The 20,056-nt window shown below is 37.6% G+C and overlaps 1 protein-coding gene across 2 annotated transcripts; it reads left to right on the top strand.

Moving 5' to 3' along the window:
* Positions 1-8,616: 8,616 nt before the first annotated feature.
* On the top strand, positions 8,617-18,378 carry LOC106745249 (signal transducing adapter molecule 1). Of its 2 annotated transcripts, none has more exons than XM_014620698.1 (10): positions 8,617-8,914; positions 9,475-9,635; positions 9,738-9,983; positions 10,303-10,375; positions 10,910-11,119; positions 11,200-11,319; positions 12,392-12,580; positions 12,654-12,880; positions 14,660-14,910; positions 16,323-18,378. In XM_014620698.1, the coding sequence occupies exons 1-10, from the start codon at positions 8,872-8,874 to the stop codon at positions 16,429-16,431; spliced, it is 1,629 nt and encodes a 542-aa protein (XP_014476184.1). In that variant the 5' UTR covers positions 8,617-8,871; the 3' UTR covers positions 16,432-18,378. The 2 variants fall into 2 exon arrangements, with proteins under 2 accessions (XP_014476184.1, XP_014476185.1); XM_014620699.1 differs by lacking the exon at positions 8,617-8,914 and adding an exon at positions 8,966-9,248.
* Positions 18,379-20,056: the final 1,678 nt, after the last annotated feature.

Here is a 20,056-nt window from a genome sequence, read left to right as displayed (position 1 = left end):
AGATCGATAAATATGTATACCGTTTCATCTCAACAAAATTAAATAATTTTGGCCCTGCATCGTTAGATGTCTTGTTATTGGTGTGAATGTCACCAAGTACGTAGATTTAACCAAAAATATATACTATAGAAAAAGAAATGATAGAATTCTTTTAACAATTTTCATAAATTACGAATTTTATTGTAATGCTGATAAAAGGAAAAGAACTTCAAATGCATCACGAAATTACAAAAATATATTTATAGCGAGTTCCATGGGGAGAAATAAAATGCAGAATAATTACGAAAAGCTGGCTATAAAGTTTCGATTAAGGTGACATTACGAAACGAGAGTGCTATAACGCTCCTCTATCGGCGGGTACCAATTAAGACATTAAGTGAGCCGTGTATTACGTAAGGCAACAACACAATGTCCGTAAAGCTTATCATGGCTGAGACATCTGCCATGCCGCCACGTGAAAAGTATTGTGTATGTGGATACACGAATATCGCGTATGGGAAAAAGAGGCTTTTCTCCTTTCGTGCGCGCGTACGGATCCTCGTTAAAAAGCGTTTCACTTGGATGAAAGGGAGCGGAAGCGGTGTCTCTTAACAAGGCAGGAATTATGCGACTTCTCGTACGCGAAAATTCTCCATAGTAGGACGTAAAAACCGTTAATTAAACATCGCGGGATAAGAAATAAATCTGATAAAATGTACGGATAGAGAAGAAATACTCCAGAAACGTAAAAATTTATAAATGTAGTATGAATAATGATTATAAAATAAACAGTTTAAAAAGATGCTGTTTGATTTAGGACACAAAGCAGAAAAATTGATTAAAGTCGTCTATATTATAATAGGTTTATTGTTTTTACCTTCTAAATGTAAAGATAATTCAAGTAACGGTAGTATTAGGTGGTAAACTTAATTCTTGCCGTATTTTCGTCTCTAAAATTAATTTGTTTCAAAGGGAAAATGAATAAATACCTTAATTAAAGCAATTTCCTCCATTTTCTACTACTTTTTCCCATCTCTCCGCCAAGAGGGCAATTCCACGCCTGTAGAACGCGGTGTCTTTCGAGGCAATCCATTCATCCACCCATTTTTGGACTTCTTCGTAACTGGAGAAATGTGTGTCCGTAAGTGCGTGTTGCATCGACCGAAAGAGATGGTAACCCTACGATGCCATGTCTGGCGAATACGCTGGATGCGGTAGGACTTCCTATTCAAGCTATAGAAATGTCTGCTTCACGCTTTTCGCAACATGCAGTCGAGCGTTATCATGCAAAAGAATGACTTTGCGTCGATTGTTGGCTGCAGATGGTCTATTTTGCATCAACTCGTCACTCAATCGGCATAATTGCTGTTGATAGCGATCAGCTGTAACGGTTTTATTTGGACGCAAGAGCTCGTAATACAGCATACCGTCCTACCAAATGCAGAGCAAGGTCTTATGCCCATGAATATTCCTCTTCAGTGTTGAAGTGAATGGTTAGCCGGGATCCATCCATGATTTCCTTCGCTTGGAATTATCAAAATAAATCCATTTTTCATCTCCAGTCACAATACGCCACAAAAAACTCTTTTTTCTCTGCCTGGCAAACAAAGAATGTTCCTTGAAATGTAATAAATTGTACTAAAAAATATTTACTATTTTCAGGTATACTATTTTTTACTTTTGATAGTTTGAAAATACGAATTTAAACGAATATTTACTAAAATATTTTTTTTACAATTAAGAAATCCGAGTTCAATGTTTAAAAAATTTATCTACTAGATTTCAATAAATATTGCATTATACAATATAATACAGTAAGCCTAAATTTAATTGAAGTAAACCTTTTAAGAATATGTCATTTTCTAATTTTGATGCTTCAGTTTGCTAAAATCAAGTAAACAATTTTTGCGTTTAAATATTATTTCCTTAAATGAATTAATTTATTTTTAGTAAATATATTTACTCAGATTAAGCTAATTTCTTCTCAGTGTAATCCGTTATATTTTCAAATGTGTAGGAAAATTTGTAAATATCTTTTTAGTTTCCTCTCAACTATCAGCAGATATATATATATATATATATCTGTGTATTGTGTTTATACAATTTTATTGTTTCTATATGTCACTTTTAAATACGAATAAGAAATCCGTTATCGTCAGTTAGACAAAGATATCAGCAGGAATCATTGGTATGACGTATAACTAAGTTTATCAATAAATAACGGGACCGATAAAAATTAGGTGAAGGAACCTCGGTTTGTCCATCTCGGTCATTATAATAAAGTAACCTCGCGTGACGTAACCCGTTAACCAACAATAATTCCGACACAAAGAGGAACGCGAACGTTCTTATGGCGATCCTCTGCGACTGCATCACCTTCGCGGATTTCTTGGCGGCCGCCAAGGTAATTGCTCGGATAATTTGCCGACGCGTTCGCCGCCGTCGTGGCCGCATTGCATTGCAATATTATCGTGCCGCAACACGCAACGCGCCGTACTTTCCAATTATCCGGTCGTCCGCCTAAGTCGAAATCACTTTGATACTACTTTGACGTTTTTCGAGTTGTATGGCGAAAATAAATTTGACGAGAATTCAATGAAACTTGCGTTACATATACACTGAAATATCATCTAATCATTCGTACAATTAGGAAAAATTGACCTTTTGATAGCTGAGATATTTGATAAGCAACTTGATGAACTGACGAAGTTGACGATTTTTACGTGTTTTTTGAGGTTAGCGTGCTATTTTGATAACTTCTACGATAAAAATAAGATTTTGATGAAAAACGACTATGATATTAAAGACAGATATGCAGACATTATTATGATTAAATTTCAAAATTATCGACCATTTTGTTTTGATAATGCAGCATTACAATTAGAATTAAAGTTTAACGAATTAAAAATTTTTATAGAATTAAAAATTTTATAGAACTAAAATTTCAACTCGGGCGAATACAACGGAAAAACTAAGAGAGAGAGAGAGAGAGAGAGAGGAGAGAAAGGCACAAGTAGAAAGGGACGAAACAAATCTCTTAGCCTTCGAGCCTTAGAGACGCGCGTTATTCGATTTATCCGGTAAACCGACGCGTTGTTAACAAACATATAATAATAATATTCTCGAACGGATCGTAATTAACGGACGACCGCTGCGCACTTTCACTTCTGCTCCAGAAGTGATAACGGAAGCGAATGCTTCCGTCAATCGTCTTCCTCATCATACGACTCGCACGAGAGGACTAATTATAAATAAATAATATTCACCATCGCATCAGTCTTGAGGAAATCTCTAAATTAGAGATTTCTCCCGCCGTGTAAAGGATTCATAAGGATTTCTTATTGCACTGCCAGTTACTTTTCGGATCAAATACAAAGAAATAAATAATATCACGTGCGTAATGTAGAATATCACGTAAAAATAAATAGTTTTACCGATAAATATTTCTGCAGATTATCGTCATCCCAATTCTGTTCATTTGCTTTTGAAAATTTAAAATAATAACTCGTTTACGTGATTAGATTCAAGAACGGCCATTTAATTGTCTCGAGAGAAATTTTAAATCGGAAATTTTCCCGCTGTGTAGAGAATTTATACGCGGAAGGAAAAAGGAGATTTGCAACTGCAAAGCCCCATTAACCTGATGAATCCATAACTATAATGTTTAAACGACTAATGTTTGTTATAAAAAATCTCAAAGCTACATATAGTAGAGTAAAACGGGGTAATGGCGGTTACTTAAGCGGAAACTCTCCCAAAACTGGCAAGAAATTTTAGATTTAGGATCTGCTTAATGCAATGGATATCTACAAATGTTTACTGGTAATATAGACTGGTGCAAAAGAATTCCATAAAATTAGGTACTACAGAGACAAAGCTGAAAAAGTAAGAAGTGAGATTAATCCGACCTCGAAGTAATACCAATTAACGATTTTTGCAGCGTATAAAACCGGAGAAGACACACATTTCGTTGAGAATCAAACATATTTATTAAAGAAGAGATATGACGAAAGTTTTGCATGTAATATTTTGAAAACAAATAGTCAATTTTTTTATTTTTACTAAAATAAGTAATTTTTTTTGGTAAAATTAACGAATTTGATTCGTAAACTTAAATTGTCTCGAAATACAAAGTTTGCCGCAATAACTAGGATGATATCTACGAAAATGGGCTGATTTTAGAAGCAAATTGATGGGTGATTTCTTGCACACTAATTTCTCTGCATGAACAGATCTGCTTGATTGCATGTAAATGGAAAAAAATATCGGGCGAGGTAGAGCGAGCCGAGAATCGAATCCGGGCGAATGCTCTGCCAATTAAGCTACTCATCATCTCGCACCTTCACATATCTTCTCTGTTTTTGTCCTTTACTTATGATATCAATTATCAAGACGATATTTCAAGTCTAAACATATATCCGTCCTCTTGCAATTATAACAATATTTTAACATTTAATCATCTATAAAGGCTTATATAAAGTTACTACATTTTGCTTTCGTATTTACAAATACACAACGGGATTGCTGATTTATAATTATCTTTGAGAGTTGCTCTTCCCCCACTGTCACGGCGATCCAGTCGGACCTTTTCACAGATCGATCCTGGATCGCTGAGAGACACCCCGGAATGAGGTTGCAACCGTCATGCCGCGGGAAGTCTCTTGGGTTACCCCAAAAGGCAATTTTCGATGACAGTAAAGGAACGCAGACCCCGTTTTTTAATTAATGTTGCACAGGGCTTCGTAGTATATATTTTAATAAAATTTGACGATATCATTGTGATAAGCTGGAGTATGCTTCTAAAGGATCTTGATTCGAGGAGTAAAGAGAAAACATATCGAGAAAGCGAGTTGTTGGAGCTCGGGAATCGAACCCGAGGACCTTTCGCTTGCCGGGCGACTGCTCTACCAATTAAGCTATCCAGACCCGATACCTAGTTTATCTTCCTTCGCCTCTGTTGCCATGATTTATTGATCTTTACGTCTCAAAGTGATATTCCTAAAGTAGATAATAGTTTGTGATATTGAGGCTATGTTCCGATATTCATTGTCGGTACCGAAAATCTATAATCGTATTATGTATGCTGTAGATTTTCAGCATTGACAATAAACATCGGAATGCAGCCTGAATAGAATATATTTGTCGAGTAACTAATCTTTTTCCTGTTGAAGAAAATAAAATAAAAAAATTTTAATTATCTGGGAAAAAATGATTATGATTATAAATAATTATATGAAGTCATATACTCGTATACGAATTTTGCCCATATGTGTGGTTCCAAATATATATGATCATATACGTCTGTACGAAAAAAATGATGTTACGTCATTTAATTAAATGTCGATATCATGTGCTGTCAGAAGCACAAGTAGCCAGAAGCGTTTACTTCGATTGTATTTGTATATATTATAAGTTGTAAATAAATAACAATATTTTTTCATTGTAGACATATATGATTATATATGGTCATGTATAGACAGATTTCATACATCATCTTTTTTTCCCTGGATTGTCACTACTGAAAATCTATAATTCGTATCATGCATACTGTAGATTTTACGAGGTTACTTGCTGCAATAGCTACAATAATATGTAAAAAAAAGTCTCATTATACGACTAGGTTGATAACCGCTTCCACACATAACTTCTTTTCTTCATGAGTAAAATACTTACAATACTCCATTTTATCCAATAATATAGTTTAGCAAAGTAGCCATAAAAGTTTTGCCGGGTAAAATCAATCCATATTTCTCTGCGTTCAAATTTCCGCACGTATCGCCGAATGCTCGTTAAGTTAAATATGAGAAAGCAGTTGCCGTCGAGTGCGTACCATCGCGAAGCGCTTCCGCAGATTATCATCTCGATGTGTTCAATTAAAAAAGAAAGAGATATAAAGATAAAAAGAGATTGAGATAATAATAACTGCAACGTGATCGGCGAGAGAACGGCTGACCGAAGAGGCGATTGTCGAAACGCAGCGATAATCCTCGCGACTAAGCTCGACGACGACGTCCAATCGTCGCGATCGTTCGCTCGATCGGCGGACGCGGTCGAGCATTCGCGGGTGCAATCCGGCGTAATTCGCTCGCGTTAAAACCAGCCTCCGTTATCGGGTCGCGCGCGAGATTGCATCCCGCAATTAATCCGTTGCGTAAAGTCGCGGCAATTTACCGTCGTAGAGAAAAAGAGAGAGAAGGAAAGAGAGAGTGGGAAAGATAGAGCGGTGCACCGTCGATTCGCCGTAATTCGCCCGTACGAACCCGATGATGACACTCTGATGGCGCATTATGCGGAGATTACGCGCGCGCACGCTTCTCCCGTCAAGGTCTGCGGCCACCATCCGGCGACTGCGAAATTGTTGACGAAACCGCAGAGCGCGGTTTTCTTTTCTCTGACATTCGTGTGATTTTTTCTTCACCGCGATCCTCTAATCGTTCGTCCGGTCGCCCGTGGCCCTCGGTCGTCTCTCAATCGCGGTGAAAATAATCGCTGGAAACGCGGCAGACGTTGCTTACACCGCGGAGTCGTTACACGCACGTAAAGTTCACCGTTCTACGAGAATGTCGTTAGCGCGTGTGTTATTTTCCGTCGTTCGCGTCTCGAATTTATTTTCACACACTGTGAATGAATTGAAAATAACGCTTTGAATGTTAACATATTTAATTGAATTTTTCGCTATCTCTCCGGGGAAGAAAAGGTCATATACAGGGTCTCCGCCGGGATCAAACCCGAGACCGCTACCAGCACAACAGGCCAATACGCTGTCTGCTACGCCACGCTCGTGCTCTTATGAGCTTATATCTGCTGGGTATCTAACGGATACCTGAGGATATCCTATAATTATTGCAATATCCCAAAATGTCCTTCAGATAAAGTGTGCTGTGTGGGTATACCCATTAAGCGAGAAACGTTCAATCAATCTTTCAAAACATTGATTTTATGTGGATTTTATAAACATTTTGACATATTTTATAAATGTTTTTAAACTGTTACTTGATGATATTATATTTTTAAATATTAAAATTATGATGTAGAAACATGATTTTTTATGTTTCGGTCAAATATTGTTAACAGTAATGTTGTATACAACATTAAGAATTGCATATTTGAAAACATTACGTGTTATAAAACAAAAACTTTTCGCCACTTCCTCTACGTCGAGACTTAAAAAGAAAATTTGCTAAAACCTTCTAGCATGCACAGAGAAGAATTGTCATTTCATATCTGTCCGTGGTTTCTCACGTGGATGAATTACCGGCTGCCGATCGAGATGGAAACTTCGAAGGGATATAAAATGATGATTTTTTTTCTGTGTATGCTAGAAGATCTCAACAAATCTTTTTTTAAGTATTAACGTAGAGAAAATGGCCAAAAAAAATACAATGGCAATTAATTAATTATGTATCAATCATATATAGGAAAATTTCATGTGTAATTTTATATGATTATATATAGCCATATGTGATCATGTATACAAAATTTTTCAACGGGTATTTTAAACAATAAGACGTCTAAAAGATATTTTTGAGACGTCTTTTAGATGTACGTGTTATTTGGGACATCTTTCAGACATTTTTCCGTTTAGCTGAAAGGATGACTGTGAAAAGATATCTTTTCGATATCTTTTAGCTTCATGTTTTGTCTAAATAATAATATATCTCGTGATATATCTTAAGGATACCTTTGCTTCTTCGGATATCCTTTTGACATTTAAGATATCCATAGGATATCATATAGACAGATGGACATATTTGGACATCTGTTGGATATACCTTATAATAATAATAATAATAATAATATAGTTAAATATTTAAAAAAATATATAATATTGTAATAACATTAAATAATATTACTTTTAAGAATATTATTAGAATATTCCCAGACAGCACAAATGTCCAAAATCGGGACATGAGACGTCTTTTAGACGTCTTGAAGTCGTGTTTAAGATGTGATATAAAACGTCTTATCTCGATTTTGGATATTGTATTGTCTGGGTTACGTTTAATATTCTAATAATATTAGAATATTATTAATAATATATACTATAATATTTAATATATATTCGAATATTAGAACATATCCAGAATATTACTTAGTATTAAATAACATTACGCGCTTATAGGGAGTGTGCTGTGTAGATGAGTGTCAAATTATCCAACTGAAATTCATTGTTCCGGCAATGCCACGGATTGATTATCGATCAAGACAATCGCAGCCACATGAGTCACCGTAATATCGAGCGGCATCTAATACCAACACATTCTCAGAAGAGATTCTCGTGAAGATAATCTCATTATCCGCTTCCCGAGAAATCGTGTTCCTTCGAACAACTGCGAATTTCGTCACTACTACGTCACTACGTCACTACGTCCGCCATGTTCGATACATCGATTTTCCCGGTCACATGTCTCGACACCGAGTAACTTTCACGAGACGCGATGAATTATCGTCCCGAACGGAGAAGCGCTGCATTTCGGGAGGGAACACGTCGCTGTCCGCCACGACGTCCACGTTAGCGACGCGAACTGGTGAGAGATTTTTCAATTTCTCCAATTCGTACTTCCGCTCGCTGAATTCGTTCGGAATCGTCACGCTCGAACCTCCTCGTTGCTATCGAAGATCGACTCGCCGATACTCGATGCTCGATGTGGCCTAGCAGTGATCGAGAGCAGCGAAGATGTCCGCCGGGGTGCAGTAGATTAGAATGTTATTAGTCGCTCGGTCGGCTGCGGTTTGTGAGTAAATACCAGCTGGATGCGCAGCCCGACGTTACCGTGACGGTGTGCTAAGGTGCACGGACGAGGCTACGGAAGCGTCGGACGAGAAATCCACCGGAAAGTGAGAACGGGGGAGAGAAAGAGAGAGAGAGGGAGAGAGGAAGCCGCCGAGGAGATGGGTCTCTTCCAGGCCACTTCGCCTTTCGACGCCGACGTCGGTAAGTAGAACGTCACGACGATGACGACGATGACTCAATCCATGCGACACCAGCGAATTCTCCAGCTGGCCAATCACGAGCTGGCTGACAGATCGCCGAGAAAGATCGTCGTGAATCGTCAATTCGCATTTAGCGCATTAAGCGGTTGTTGACATCTGACCTCCGACTGTATCGCTGCGTTTTGAGGGCTCGAAATCGTTCACTGGTTTTTGGAAATTCGGCTCCTCCCCTGTCGAGGTCCGATCTCGTGCGAAGGCAGGAGGACGACGGGGATCCCGTCGGGACACTTAATCATCTTCAGCTCGCGCTCTCTCTCTTTGGTGTTTTCGTGACTGTAGATAGCGCTCACCATCGTTTGTTTCGTTCTTATCTCTGTTCTGATTGTTCTAATCTGTACAAATGCTGTCTCTCCATGGAGGCAATTTATTCCTTGTTATATTTAATTTATATATATTAATATATATGTTTTATTTATTTATTTATTTATATTGATTATTGTTTCTTATCATACTGTTTCTTATCATTATCTACATCTATATCGTTTAATTATAATGTACTAGAAAAGGCAACCAACGAGAACAATGTATCGGAGGAATGGGGGAAGATAATGGACATCTGTGACAAGGTGGGCACCTCTGCTCAGAACGCCAAGGACTGTTTGCGCTCCATCATCAAGAGACTGTACTCTCAGGATCCGCACGTGGTTGTGCAGGCTATAACGGTTAGTAGTGCTCCCATGTCTCGACCAAAATGACTCGAGTCCTGGCTGACCCACAAATATAGTGTGAATCTACAATCTCGTCCTGCGAATTTTTCCACTCAGCTGTTGGACGCATGCGCGAGCAACTGCGGCAAGACCTTTCACCTGGAGATCGCATCCCGAGACTTCGAGAACGACCTGAGGAAGCTCATTCATCATTCGCAGCAGAAGATCGTGCAGAAGGTGAAGGCGCTCCTGAAGAAGTGGGCGGAGGGCGACTTCAAAACGGACCCCCAGCTGAATCTGATCCCGAGCTTGTACAATAAGCTCAAGAGCGAGGGCCACGACTTCGCCTCCGTCTCGGATTCAGTGAGTCCCCCTGTAAAACTGCCCCGTGGTTGACGCATTCATCGCTTGAAGATACGACGAGAACCACTAGCGCTTTGCTTCGGATCGCACGAGTCCGAGCTACATAATTCAAATCTGTCCAGATAAGACTATCAGTTATTGACGCTGCGTATTCCCCCCCTTTGAACTCGCGTCGTGCCATTTCTGTCTACTTTCCGAGTACTGTCGAGTGTATTTCGAGCATGTCGTTTAATTAGTGATTTAATAATGCAGTGGTATTGTAACACTTTTTTAATTTATATTATTATATCTTGTGCATATATAACGTAATGTCTTTTAGCCAAAGGTTAGCGCTCCGAACAGAGATCCTAATGTAGTAACGAATTCGCAAGAAGAAGCGGACATTGCAAAAGGTAAGGGAATCTTATGATAAAAATAAATCGAATTATTGGAGCTTTTTATACAATAAGCGATAAGACTTGAGCAGTAAGAAAACTGACCAATCATGATCGTTTGTCAGAAGAATAATCTACTGTGATTGGTCAATTTATTTATTGCTTAAGTCTTATTGCTAGGAAGCTTCTAATCATTTAATTTATTTTTATCATAAGATTTCTCATATGTTAATTATAATTTTATTGTAATTTCTAATATTTTACATATAAATCATATTATGTCATTTTTATGTTTTACATATGCAGTATATTATATTGTATTTTCTCCTATAACGTTTTAAGTAATATAAACTGTAATTCTATTATAATTTTTAACGTTTTGCACGTAAACCATATAATCCATTATAATTTCTTATATTTTATATATATATATATATATATTATATTTTCTAACATTTTATATATGAACTATATTCTATTGTAATTTTTTTATGTCATATATATATATATATATATGGACTGTGTTTCATTATAAGTTTCAATGTTTTACAGCCATACATCTCTCGTTACAAGAAACTAAGGTGCACGCTCAGAGCACCTCATCGCACAGCTCACCAGCCTCTAAAAAGAATTCCAGTTTGTATCCTAGTATGAATTCCGTGCTCGGAAGCTCAAGTACCCCGGAAGGCAGAAAAGTGCGCGCTCTGTACGACTTTGAGGCCGCGGAGGACAACGAACTGACATTCTTCGCAGGGGAAATAAGTGTGTAACGGACATTATGATTTGTCATTTGCAGCTGCTGATACGCATTTTTATGAATTGAATGACTTTCTATTTTCCAGTTAATATCTTGGACGATTCGGACCCAAATTGGTGGAAAGGTAGCAATCAGAAAGGCGAAGGACTCTTTCCCTCTAATTTTGTCACTGCTGATTTGTCCGTCGAGCCGGATGAATATACAAGTAAGATACACGCAAACTCGATTAGATTCCTCCGACACACTATGGAGTTAGTTATGTATGCAAACAGTGTTTGCCTTAGATGATTTCAGATTTATCTGGATGAAAATCAGATGAAAATCCGAAAAATTCATCCTCGATGAGATGATGATGGTTTTGCTTTTGATTTATCTAGATGAAAGATGAGTAGCGTTACTTATCTATCAGATAATACTTTAGATAATATTGTTTTCATAAGGGACTTTATCAAAATTTATAATAAAAATTACGTAGATCACGTAAAATTGCATATCGGTTAAGTAATTCGTCAACATAATCACTCTAAATTTTAGGATCTAACAAAAAAAACCAATAATCATTGACTGCTCACTAATCACTGTGTTTTCTATAGTCATTATTTTAGTATTCTTCTATAAAGCCCATGTAAAATTATTGACCGTGAAAACCAATCTAACTGGCGGTTACGACTGTCGATTTTTGAAGGGCCTATCATAATGAAACGTCATGTAACTAGTCTATTGTAATTGATTCATTAAGAATTGGCATTCGGGTCGGCCTTTACAGTCGACAGTTTGATAATACGGGCTTAAAGTGGATTGATCAATTGAAACAAATGATCTGTTCTTTTTAGTTGCATCGCTGAACTAATACAGTAAGTTAGAGTGAGGCAAGTATATTTTGTCTCGCTCTAACTTATCGCACCAGTTCAGCAATGCAGCTAAAAAAAACTGAAATTAAAATCGAAATTTATTGATTCGTTGAAATCTAATTTCCAATTCTTAATCTGATACAGGCTTAACACATATGTCCATATCATTTTATTCATTTTATCGAAAAGTGAGTTCAGAATATAGACCATAACATCATTTCAGATCATTTTTAGGTGAGATAACATGTTTTTTTATCTAACATGAAGATGAATATATTTGGTATTTCTTCCATCTAGATAAAAATAAAGGTGATCTATTTATTCATCTGGACGATTATTTAAATAATTTTATCTAAATACCGATAAACACTGCAAATAATTCGTCGCTCGCGACTGAAATAACGTTTACGGCTACTTTGTGCGCAGAATTGGAACACAGTAGCAAAAAATTGGTGCAGTTCGCGGACGAGGTGGAAGTGAAAATGGTGAAGCGCGAGCCGGAGGTGGTGGAGGTCGAGATCGACGAGAAGAAGATGGACAGACTGTTGCACCTGTTTCACGAGGCAGATCCGCAGTGCGACACGTCCGATCCTCAGGAGATGCTCGATCTGGAAGGTAACTTGGGGGACCTCGATCGAACACGATCGAGTCGGACGGTCTTCGAGAATTCGCGTCTCGCATTTTGCAGAGCAAGTCACGGCGATGGGACCGCTGATCGACGCCGCGTTGGAGAAGGTGGACAGGCGGCATGCACAGCTCACTCAGTTAAGCTCCGACCTGGTGGACGCCCTCAATCTGTATCACACTCTGATGCGAGAACCGGCGCCACCAACGCCGTCTGGCTACACTTTGCCGAAAATGCAGCCGCATATGAATCCTTATTCGTTTCACAACACGGGACCACCGCCGCCGCACGTAAGCGCGTTTCATCCGACCGGAAGCGTATTCGCGCGTGTAAAATGAGACGCTGATAATATAAGTGGACCAAATCTGGTGCGTGGATTCGAATTCTCTCGTGAGCTGATGAATTTTAACCGACATGAAAGTTTTTAGCCTGTTGAGTTCGAAATATCTTCAGGAAGATACGGTATAAGATATCTCTAAAAATATTTTAATCTTTTTTATTCCCTCAATGTCGTTTGATATAGCGTTTAGAGCTACTTAATAATAATTTACTCATCTCGGTTTTATAAGAAAATATAAATTTTTCTCAATTTTTTTCCAATTTGTCACGATAAGATTTCTAATGTTTTCCTGTTAAAAGTTCACTTCGAATCAAATTCTTGAAACACTATTAAATGATATTAAGGATCCTTGGCCTCCCTCACCGCAGTCGTATCGTTTGATGACGTCAGAAGCAAGAAAATGCAGTTCGTGAAATAACACTTGTGATCGATTGAGTGCATTTGTAAAATATTCCAAAAACTTTTGTTTTAACAACCGATGAGTAACCCTAAAAGTAACACAACATATAATCATTCTTTTTAGCTTATCTTTTCTCATGATTTTATTGCGTTAATTTTACAGTTATTTATTGAGGTTATTGAAATAAACAGAAAGTTTCCGAAACATTTTACAAATATGTTCAGTCGATCACAAGAATCATTTTAACGAACATATTCTTTTGGTTCAACTTATATTTAACAAGAATTTTGAGCATACATTTTCGTGCTTCTGACGACAGTAATCAACATGGCTGCTGCGAGGAAACAAGATTTTAAGTTTCCAAAGTAGAAAACCTGAACCCAAAGAATTAAAACTTTTCTAGAGCGCGTATCATGTATCATCGCACATGTATGTATTTCTCACAATTATTATAACAAGTTTTGAAACGGTTTAACAGGTTTTACATGTAAACTTTATCCGTTTCGTTTTATTCGACACTCGTGCCACGCGATTCAGCCCACGTGTATTAGGTGCACAAATTAATTCAGTGCTTTTTTTTTACGAAATTCAAAGTTTATTTGCAAAAAGTCAAGTGCAAGTTTAATGTTCGAAATAATTTTTATTATTTTCTATGACTTTACTCCATCTATCGGGCAGCCGATGAATGCTCTCGCGGAAAAAACTTGATTTTGACTCAATAAAGTCATCGATACTTTTTCGGACCTCGTCGACTGTTTTAAAATGCGTATCCGCTAGATGATGTTGAAGCAACCAAAATAGGTGGTAATCCAACGGGGCTGGATGAGTCACATGAGGGAGAATTTCCCGGATCAATGTACAGATGAGATCCTTCGTCCCTTTTGCAGTATGTGACCGCACGTTATCGTGCAGTAGAATCACCTGCCTAGTTCCATTACCGGTAAATGGTCTTTTTACAAGTTTTACGGGTCACAGCACCTTCACCTAAAGTGGAACAAATCATTTCGGTAGACCAAGCAGCATTTTTATTCAACTGGGGTGCAAAAAGGATGCAGTACCTCGGATGCTTCTTTTCGTACAACATCGCGATAACTATTGTTTTCTGAGGTTACATCGGCAAGGCCGTCAATTATTATAGTGCTTCTTAAAGTTCAAGGTTGGCACTTTCAAATCACCATGTAGGACGGGAAAAAAGTTCAAATTTTAACCAGAGTTACAGGATGTTAAATGCAAAGGCACCGAATTAATTCGTACACCTAATATTTTCGACGATAATGCTTCGTGCGATGCGAGCTGTTCTGCCGGTAATGGGCGCGTCTTCTTCGACAGATGTTTAACGGCATGCCGCATTCTCCGTTTCCCACTGGAGCAGCAACCGGTCCAGGCCCGCTGCCCGGGCCGTATAACACGAACATACCGAGCAACGAGTACATGGGTCCCGCCGGTATGCCAAATATGACTCTACCGCAGCCGCATTTTCACATTCAATCAGGTCCTCACCAGCAACACCCGCCTGGACACCCACAGGGGCCGTCTCTACCGCAGCCCGATCAGACTAACCTTCCCTACCAACCGCAAGGGTATGCTTAATTTAATGATCATCTGTTATCCCTCATTTACTTTATTCTTCTCTTTATTTCTTCTCTTTTATTTTTCTATGATCCATTATTTTCTTTCACATTACCTTACATCTTAAGACTTCTGGTTCCTCACCATAGTCGTCTCGTTTGATGACTATGGTGAGGACTGATGAGAAAATGCACGTCCAAAATTTGTTAAATAATAATTTACTTATTTTGGTTTTATAGGAAAAAAATTAATTTTCTTCAATTTTTTCTCCCATTTCTCGCGATAAGGTTTTTAATTTTTTTCCGTTGAAACCTTTCGAATTAAACTTTTGAAACACTATTAAGTGATATTAAGGATCCTTGGTCCTTCTTACTGTGGTCGTTTCGTTTGATGACGTCAGAAGCGAGAAAACGCAGTTCGTGATCGATTGAATGCATTTATTAAGTATTCGAAAAACTTGCTTTAACAACCGATGAATAACCGTAAAATTCACGTAACACACAGTCATTCTTGAAATCAAAGAATGTGACTATAAAGTGACACTTTTGATTGATTGAATGCATTTGTAAAATATTCCGGAAACTTTTATTTTGTCTTAACAATCAATAAATGACAATGAAATTGACATACAATCTTTTTTTTTGCAGTCCGTCTTTTCTCATGATTTCGTCACGTTAATTTAACGGCTGTAATAATGTATGTTTTAATGTACTGAATCGATCATCACGAGTGTTATTTTGTGCATATATTCTTTTATTTCCATATATATCGTCGCATAAATTGACGTGATTTTCCTCGCTTCTGATGTCATCAAAGAAGGACTGCCAAAGTGAGTATTCAGGAGTCTTAAAGATCGATGTGTATACATGTAACCGAAGAATCTCTGCAGATGCAGTTTCCGAACTTTACGACGTTCCTTGCATACAAATTGCAACATTGTTGTTGTATATTTTTGAAATCATATACACAATGCCTTCTTACGTTCTTATATCTTCGTGTTTCATAAGATAATTTCAATATAATCGTCTGTCGATATCATATTACGTTCTGTTGATAAAGTCGAATATTATAATTCTCCGTGGTTTCCTTCCTTCTATAAATCTTTATAAATGTTTGATAAATTATGTCTTTAAAAATCTTTATAGATTTTTGATAGATTATTTTTTTACAAATCTTCGATAAATATTTTCTTACAAATTTTCGATAAATTATCTTTCTAAAAATTTTCATTGATTTCCGATAAATTATTTTTTCTTTACAAATCTTCGATAAATATCTTCTTATAAATTTTTATAAATTTTTGATGAATTTCTAGATCTTTACATTTTAAGGAACATTTAAATTGGCTTTCAATGTTACTTAAGAGGTAACAATTTGAGAAGTAATAATTTACATAATTATCTTACGTCATGTTACGCATCAGATATCCAGCACAGACCGGCCCAGGGCCGTATGGTCCGCCTGGGCCCAGAGGACCGTCTGTGAGCCAGCAACCGCAATATGCTCCACCGAACGGGCAACACATGATGTGAAGCGAAGAGCTATGCGTTACGAAAACACACTCATTCTTGTACTCTAACTCTCAAGCTGTACAATATTACGATATTATAATTATTTAAATAAACATAAACCCCTCCCCCCGAAGTGTAGCCAAAGATGATGGGTCTTCAATGAGAATTTTGCGCTCGTATCAGCGCATGCGGTGTATCGTTTATTATAACGCCACGCGCACGTAATACACGCGACTTGGGAGGAACAAAGCAGAAAGTGATTTACGTCGCCTACGACGTTGCGTCGATGTTAGTTTTGTGATCGTTACATGTATTTATTGATACTCGGACCGTTCGGTTTTAGTTTATTCACATTCCTCCGGTTTGCTTCATCCCTCCTTCTCCGTTATTGTTTATGCTTTATTACGAATATCCGATTCGTAAACGAATGAAAGAAAGAATATTCATCGTTGTATCTGTATAAAGGAAGCGTGTCGATTTGACATGCGTGGATTTCACATGTTTTCGGCTCAATATATATATATATATATATTTCGTCAATATTGTCGCAATTAACTAGAAGAAGAAGAAGAAGAGGACGAGAGAATTTTCATGCTTTGTTCTGCGTCTCTCTGAGTTGCAAGCGTGTTTTTGTCGTCTACCACGTTGTACGAATTGTAAATCTCCGCACTCGGAATAACACACTGATCTTTATTACCCGATGGCTTTGCCGGAAGACGAAAGCTCTCGACGAACACGTTTTATAGTTTTCTACTTCGCCGTTGAGCCTCGATAGAGCTATTTGCAAGAGATCGGAATCGCGTGATTGACGGGCGAACGGATTAACGCGATACTCGATTGTTAATTACACATAGCTGAACATCGTCGTGACGAAAGAGGGAGGGAGGGAGGAAGAGAGAGAGAGAGAGAGAGAGAGAGAGAGAGAGGGAGAGAGAGAGAGAGAGAGAGAGAGAGACAGCCTCGAGACGGGCTCTCGCAGAGCAAAACCGTCTCGAGTTGCGGTCTAGTCAGTCCACTGTGTATAATAAGACTAATTCCTATTAATCGGCCCGAACGAGAGGCCGACTGCGAGGAACTTTTTATCGATTGTTAATGCATAATAGGCGCGACAATGTTTATATATGTATATTCTCACAGGGGCGAGAAACGCGCGTTCCGTCTCAGTCGAATGTGCGACGAACACGGCCATTTCGGGTTTCGATGTATTTGCGATGTTATTATCGAAAAATTCAACGCAACGTTACGCCTGTCGTTCTCTCCGTCAAGAAGAGGCGTCAAGGAAGATACACAAGGAAGCGTATCGAGTTGCAATAGTATTTTGTATAAATGCAACGAGAAAGAGAGAGAGAGAGAGAGAAAGGGGAGAGAAATCTCTGAAAACACAATGCGGGCGAAGCTCAGCGAAACGCAAGCCTGAGCGGTGGCGCAATTTGAAACGTTTATTTCCGAGACAGGACGAGCATATCCACGTTGTTTATAACAATCGTGTATATACTGCGTATTGAACGAAAACGAAACCAGAGAATGTGAGCGGAAGTATGAGTTTCGGTCCTACAATAGGTGTTTTAAGCTCTGAGCTTTAAGAAATTGATCGACCAATCATAGCCGATTATTTTCCTCACACTTGACTGTGACTGGTTTCAATTTCTTGAGGCTCACAGTTTAAAGCCTACCTATTGCAGCATCGTGACTGATGGAGAGATTAGAGATGAAGAAAATAACGGGTCCTATGGAGAGTAGGCGCAACTTATGCTGTGTATGTTACGTTATATACATATATATATAAAATATCATTAAACTGACTTTGTTTGCATAATCAATTGTCGCCTGATTACATGTACTCCTCATTTCTCGCGTGCACACACGGGGGAGCGTTGGGCGGATAAGAATTGTCCTGAGAGAGCAGCCAATAGCAACATTGTATATTATGTAAATAGCGTGGGAAATACATTTTCTTCGAAACTTCGACTCACATGCCTCTCTGTTTGGTGTCATCCTTATAAGCGCGTAATATTATTTAATATTAAACAATATTCCGGACATATTTTTAGAATATTAGACGTAATATTCTAATAACATTCTACTAATATTATTTAATTTCAAGTAATATTTCTGGAATATAATAGATGATTATATATCCACTACTAATAATATTTAAAAAATAATATTTAATATTATAATATTTTTTAAAATATTCAACTCTATGTATATACAGGGTGTCCCGAACTAATCTTGGTTCCCGTGGTGTGCAAGTAGAACGAGTGGAACTCAGCAGAAAAGTCCTATATCATTTTGCAAATAACACGCAAATTGTTGAGTTATTAATTAAAGAAGCCTCTATATATGGCCATTTTTTATCGTTGATAATTCGAAATTTTGCGTGTTATTTGCAAAATTGTATAGGACTTTTCTGTTCAGTTTCACCCGTTTTACTTGCACACCACGGGAACCAAAATTAGTTTGGGACACCCTGTATTTAATATATATAATTGTTGTTTTTTATTTCAAATTTATTGCAATATCAATTGTTTTATTATATAAATGAAGTTGAAATAATTTAGTATAAAAATACGTTTTATACTGAAAAAATTACACACACACACACACAATATATATGTATATGTATATCTATTTTATTTATATACATTTTTCTATGTTATTATTAGATAATATTTATATTTATACAATATTCTAGGAATATTACGCGTTCATAGGGATTCTTCATCATCGTTTCACCGAAGAATTATTTCATATTCTGCGAGTTCGCGCGCGCACACAATGTGTAGCTTAATGTATAAAGCCACGTGTCTAAAGGTTCTACGGATTCTTCGTGGCACATCATTTGTCATATTTAACTGAACAACTTAATGACGCTTACCGTTGTTTCTGATTATAGACTACAGCTAATCAAGAGGGATTTTCATTGTGTGTTTGTGTGTGTCGCGCTTCTTCGACGATTCTGAATCCGTCATGTATACATAAAAAAGTGGCTTATTAATTTGCCGCCGCTTTTTTCCTGCCGCGCCTCGCTGACCTTTCGATACTTTTACAGTAACAATTGCTTCCCACCGTGCAATGGCGTAACTAAAGGAAAAAATTTCGGTGGGTGCTATAAGTGGACAATTGAAAAAAGAAAGAAAATAGAAATTTGAAAAGTCCTAAAAATTGTTATTTTCTTTCGTTTGTCAATCCAATTTCATCATCCAATTGTTTCATTTTAATATTAAAATAATATTTATTTTATTAATTAAATTATTACTTTCGAGTGCAATTTCATTCCATATTTTCTCTTTCTCTCTCTCTCTCTCTCTCTCTCTCTCTCTCTCTCTCGCTCATTAGCTAATTTAAAAAAAATAATTGAGAATTTCGGAAGGGGGAGGCTGCAGCCCCCAGAGCCCCCTACTGGCTACGCCACTGCCACCATGCAACAGACGCTTAATGATACACGTAGAATTTCGCACACGCAAGCATGCGAGAATAATATCCCGTATAGTTCCCCGTAATGGAAGATTTACGATCTATGAAACAATGAATTAACAATTGAGAAGAACTCGCACTCGCGGATTAGTCCCGTTATTAATCGTGTTTTTCTCGATACGACACGTGCATATACATGATCCGCGCATCCGCGTGCATAAATTTCCGT

The sequence above is a fragment of the Dinoponera quadriceps genome, unplaced genomic scaffold (assembly GCF_001313825.1).
Source record: "Dinoponera quadriceps isolate SergipeBrazil2010 unplaced genomic scaffold, ASM131382v1 scaffold1270, whole genome shotgun sequence".
NCBI lineage: Eukaryota > Metazoa > Arthropoda > Insecta > Hymenoptera > Formicidae > Dinoponera > Dinoponera quadriceps.
The sequence above is the reverse complement of the archived record's forward strand: the minus strand, read 5'-3'. Positions and strand labels throughout refer to the sequence as shown.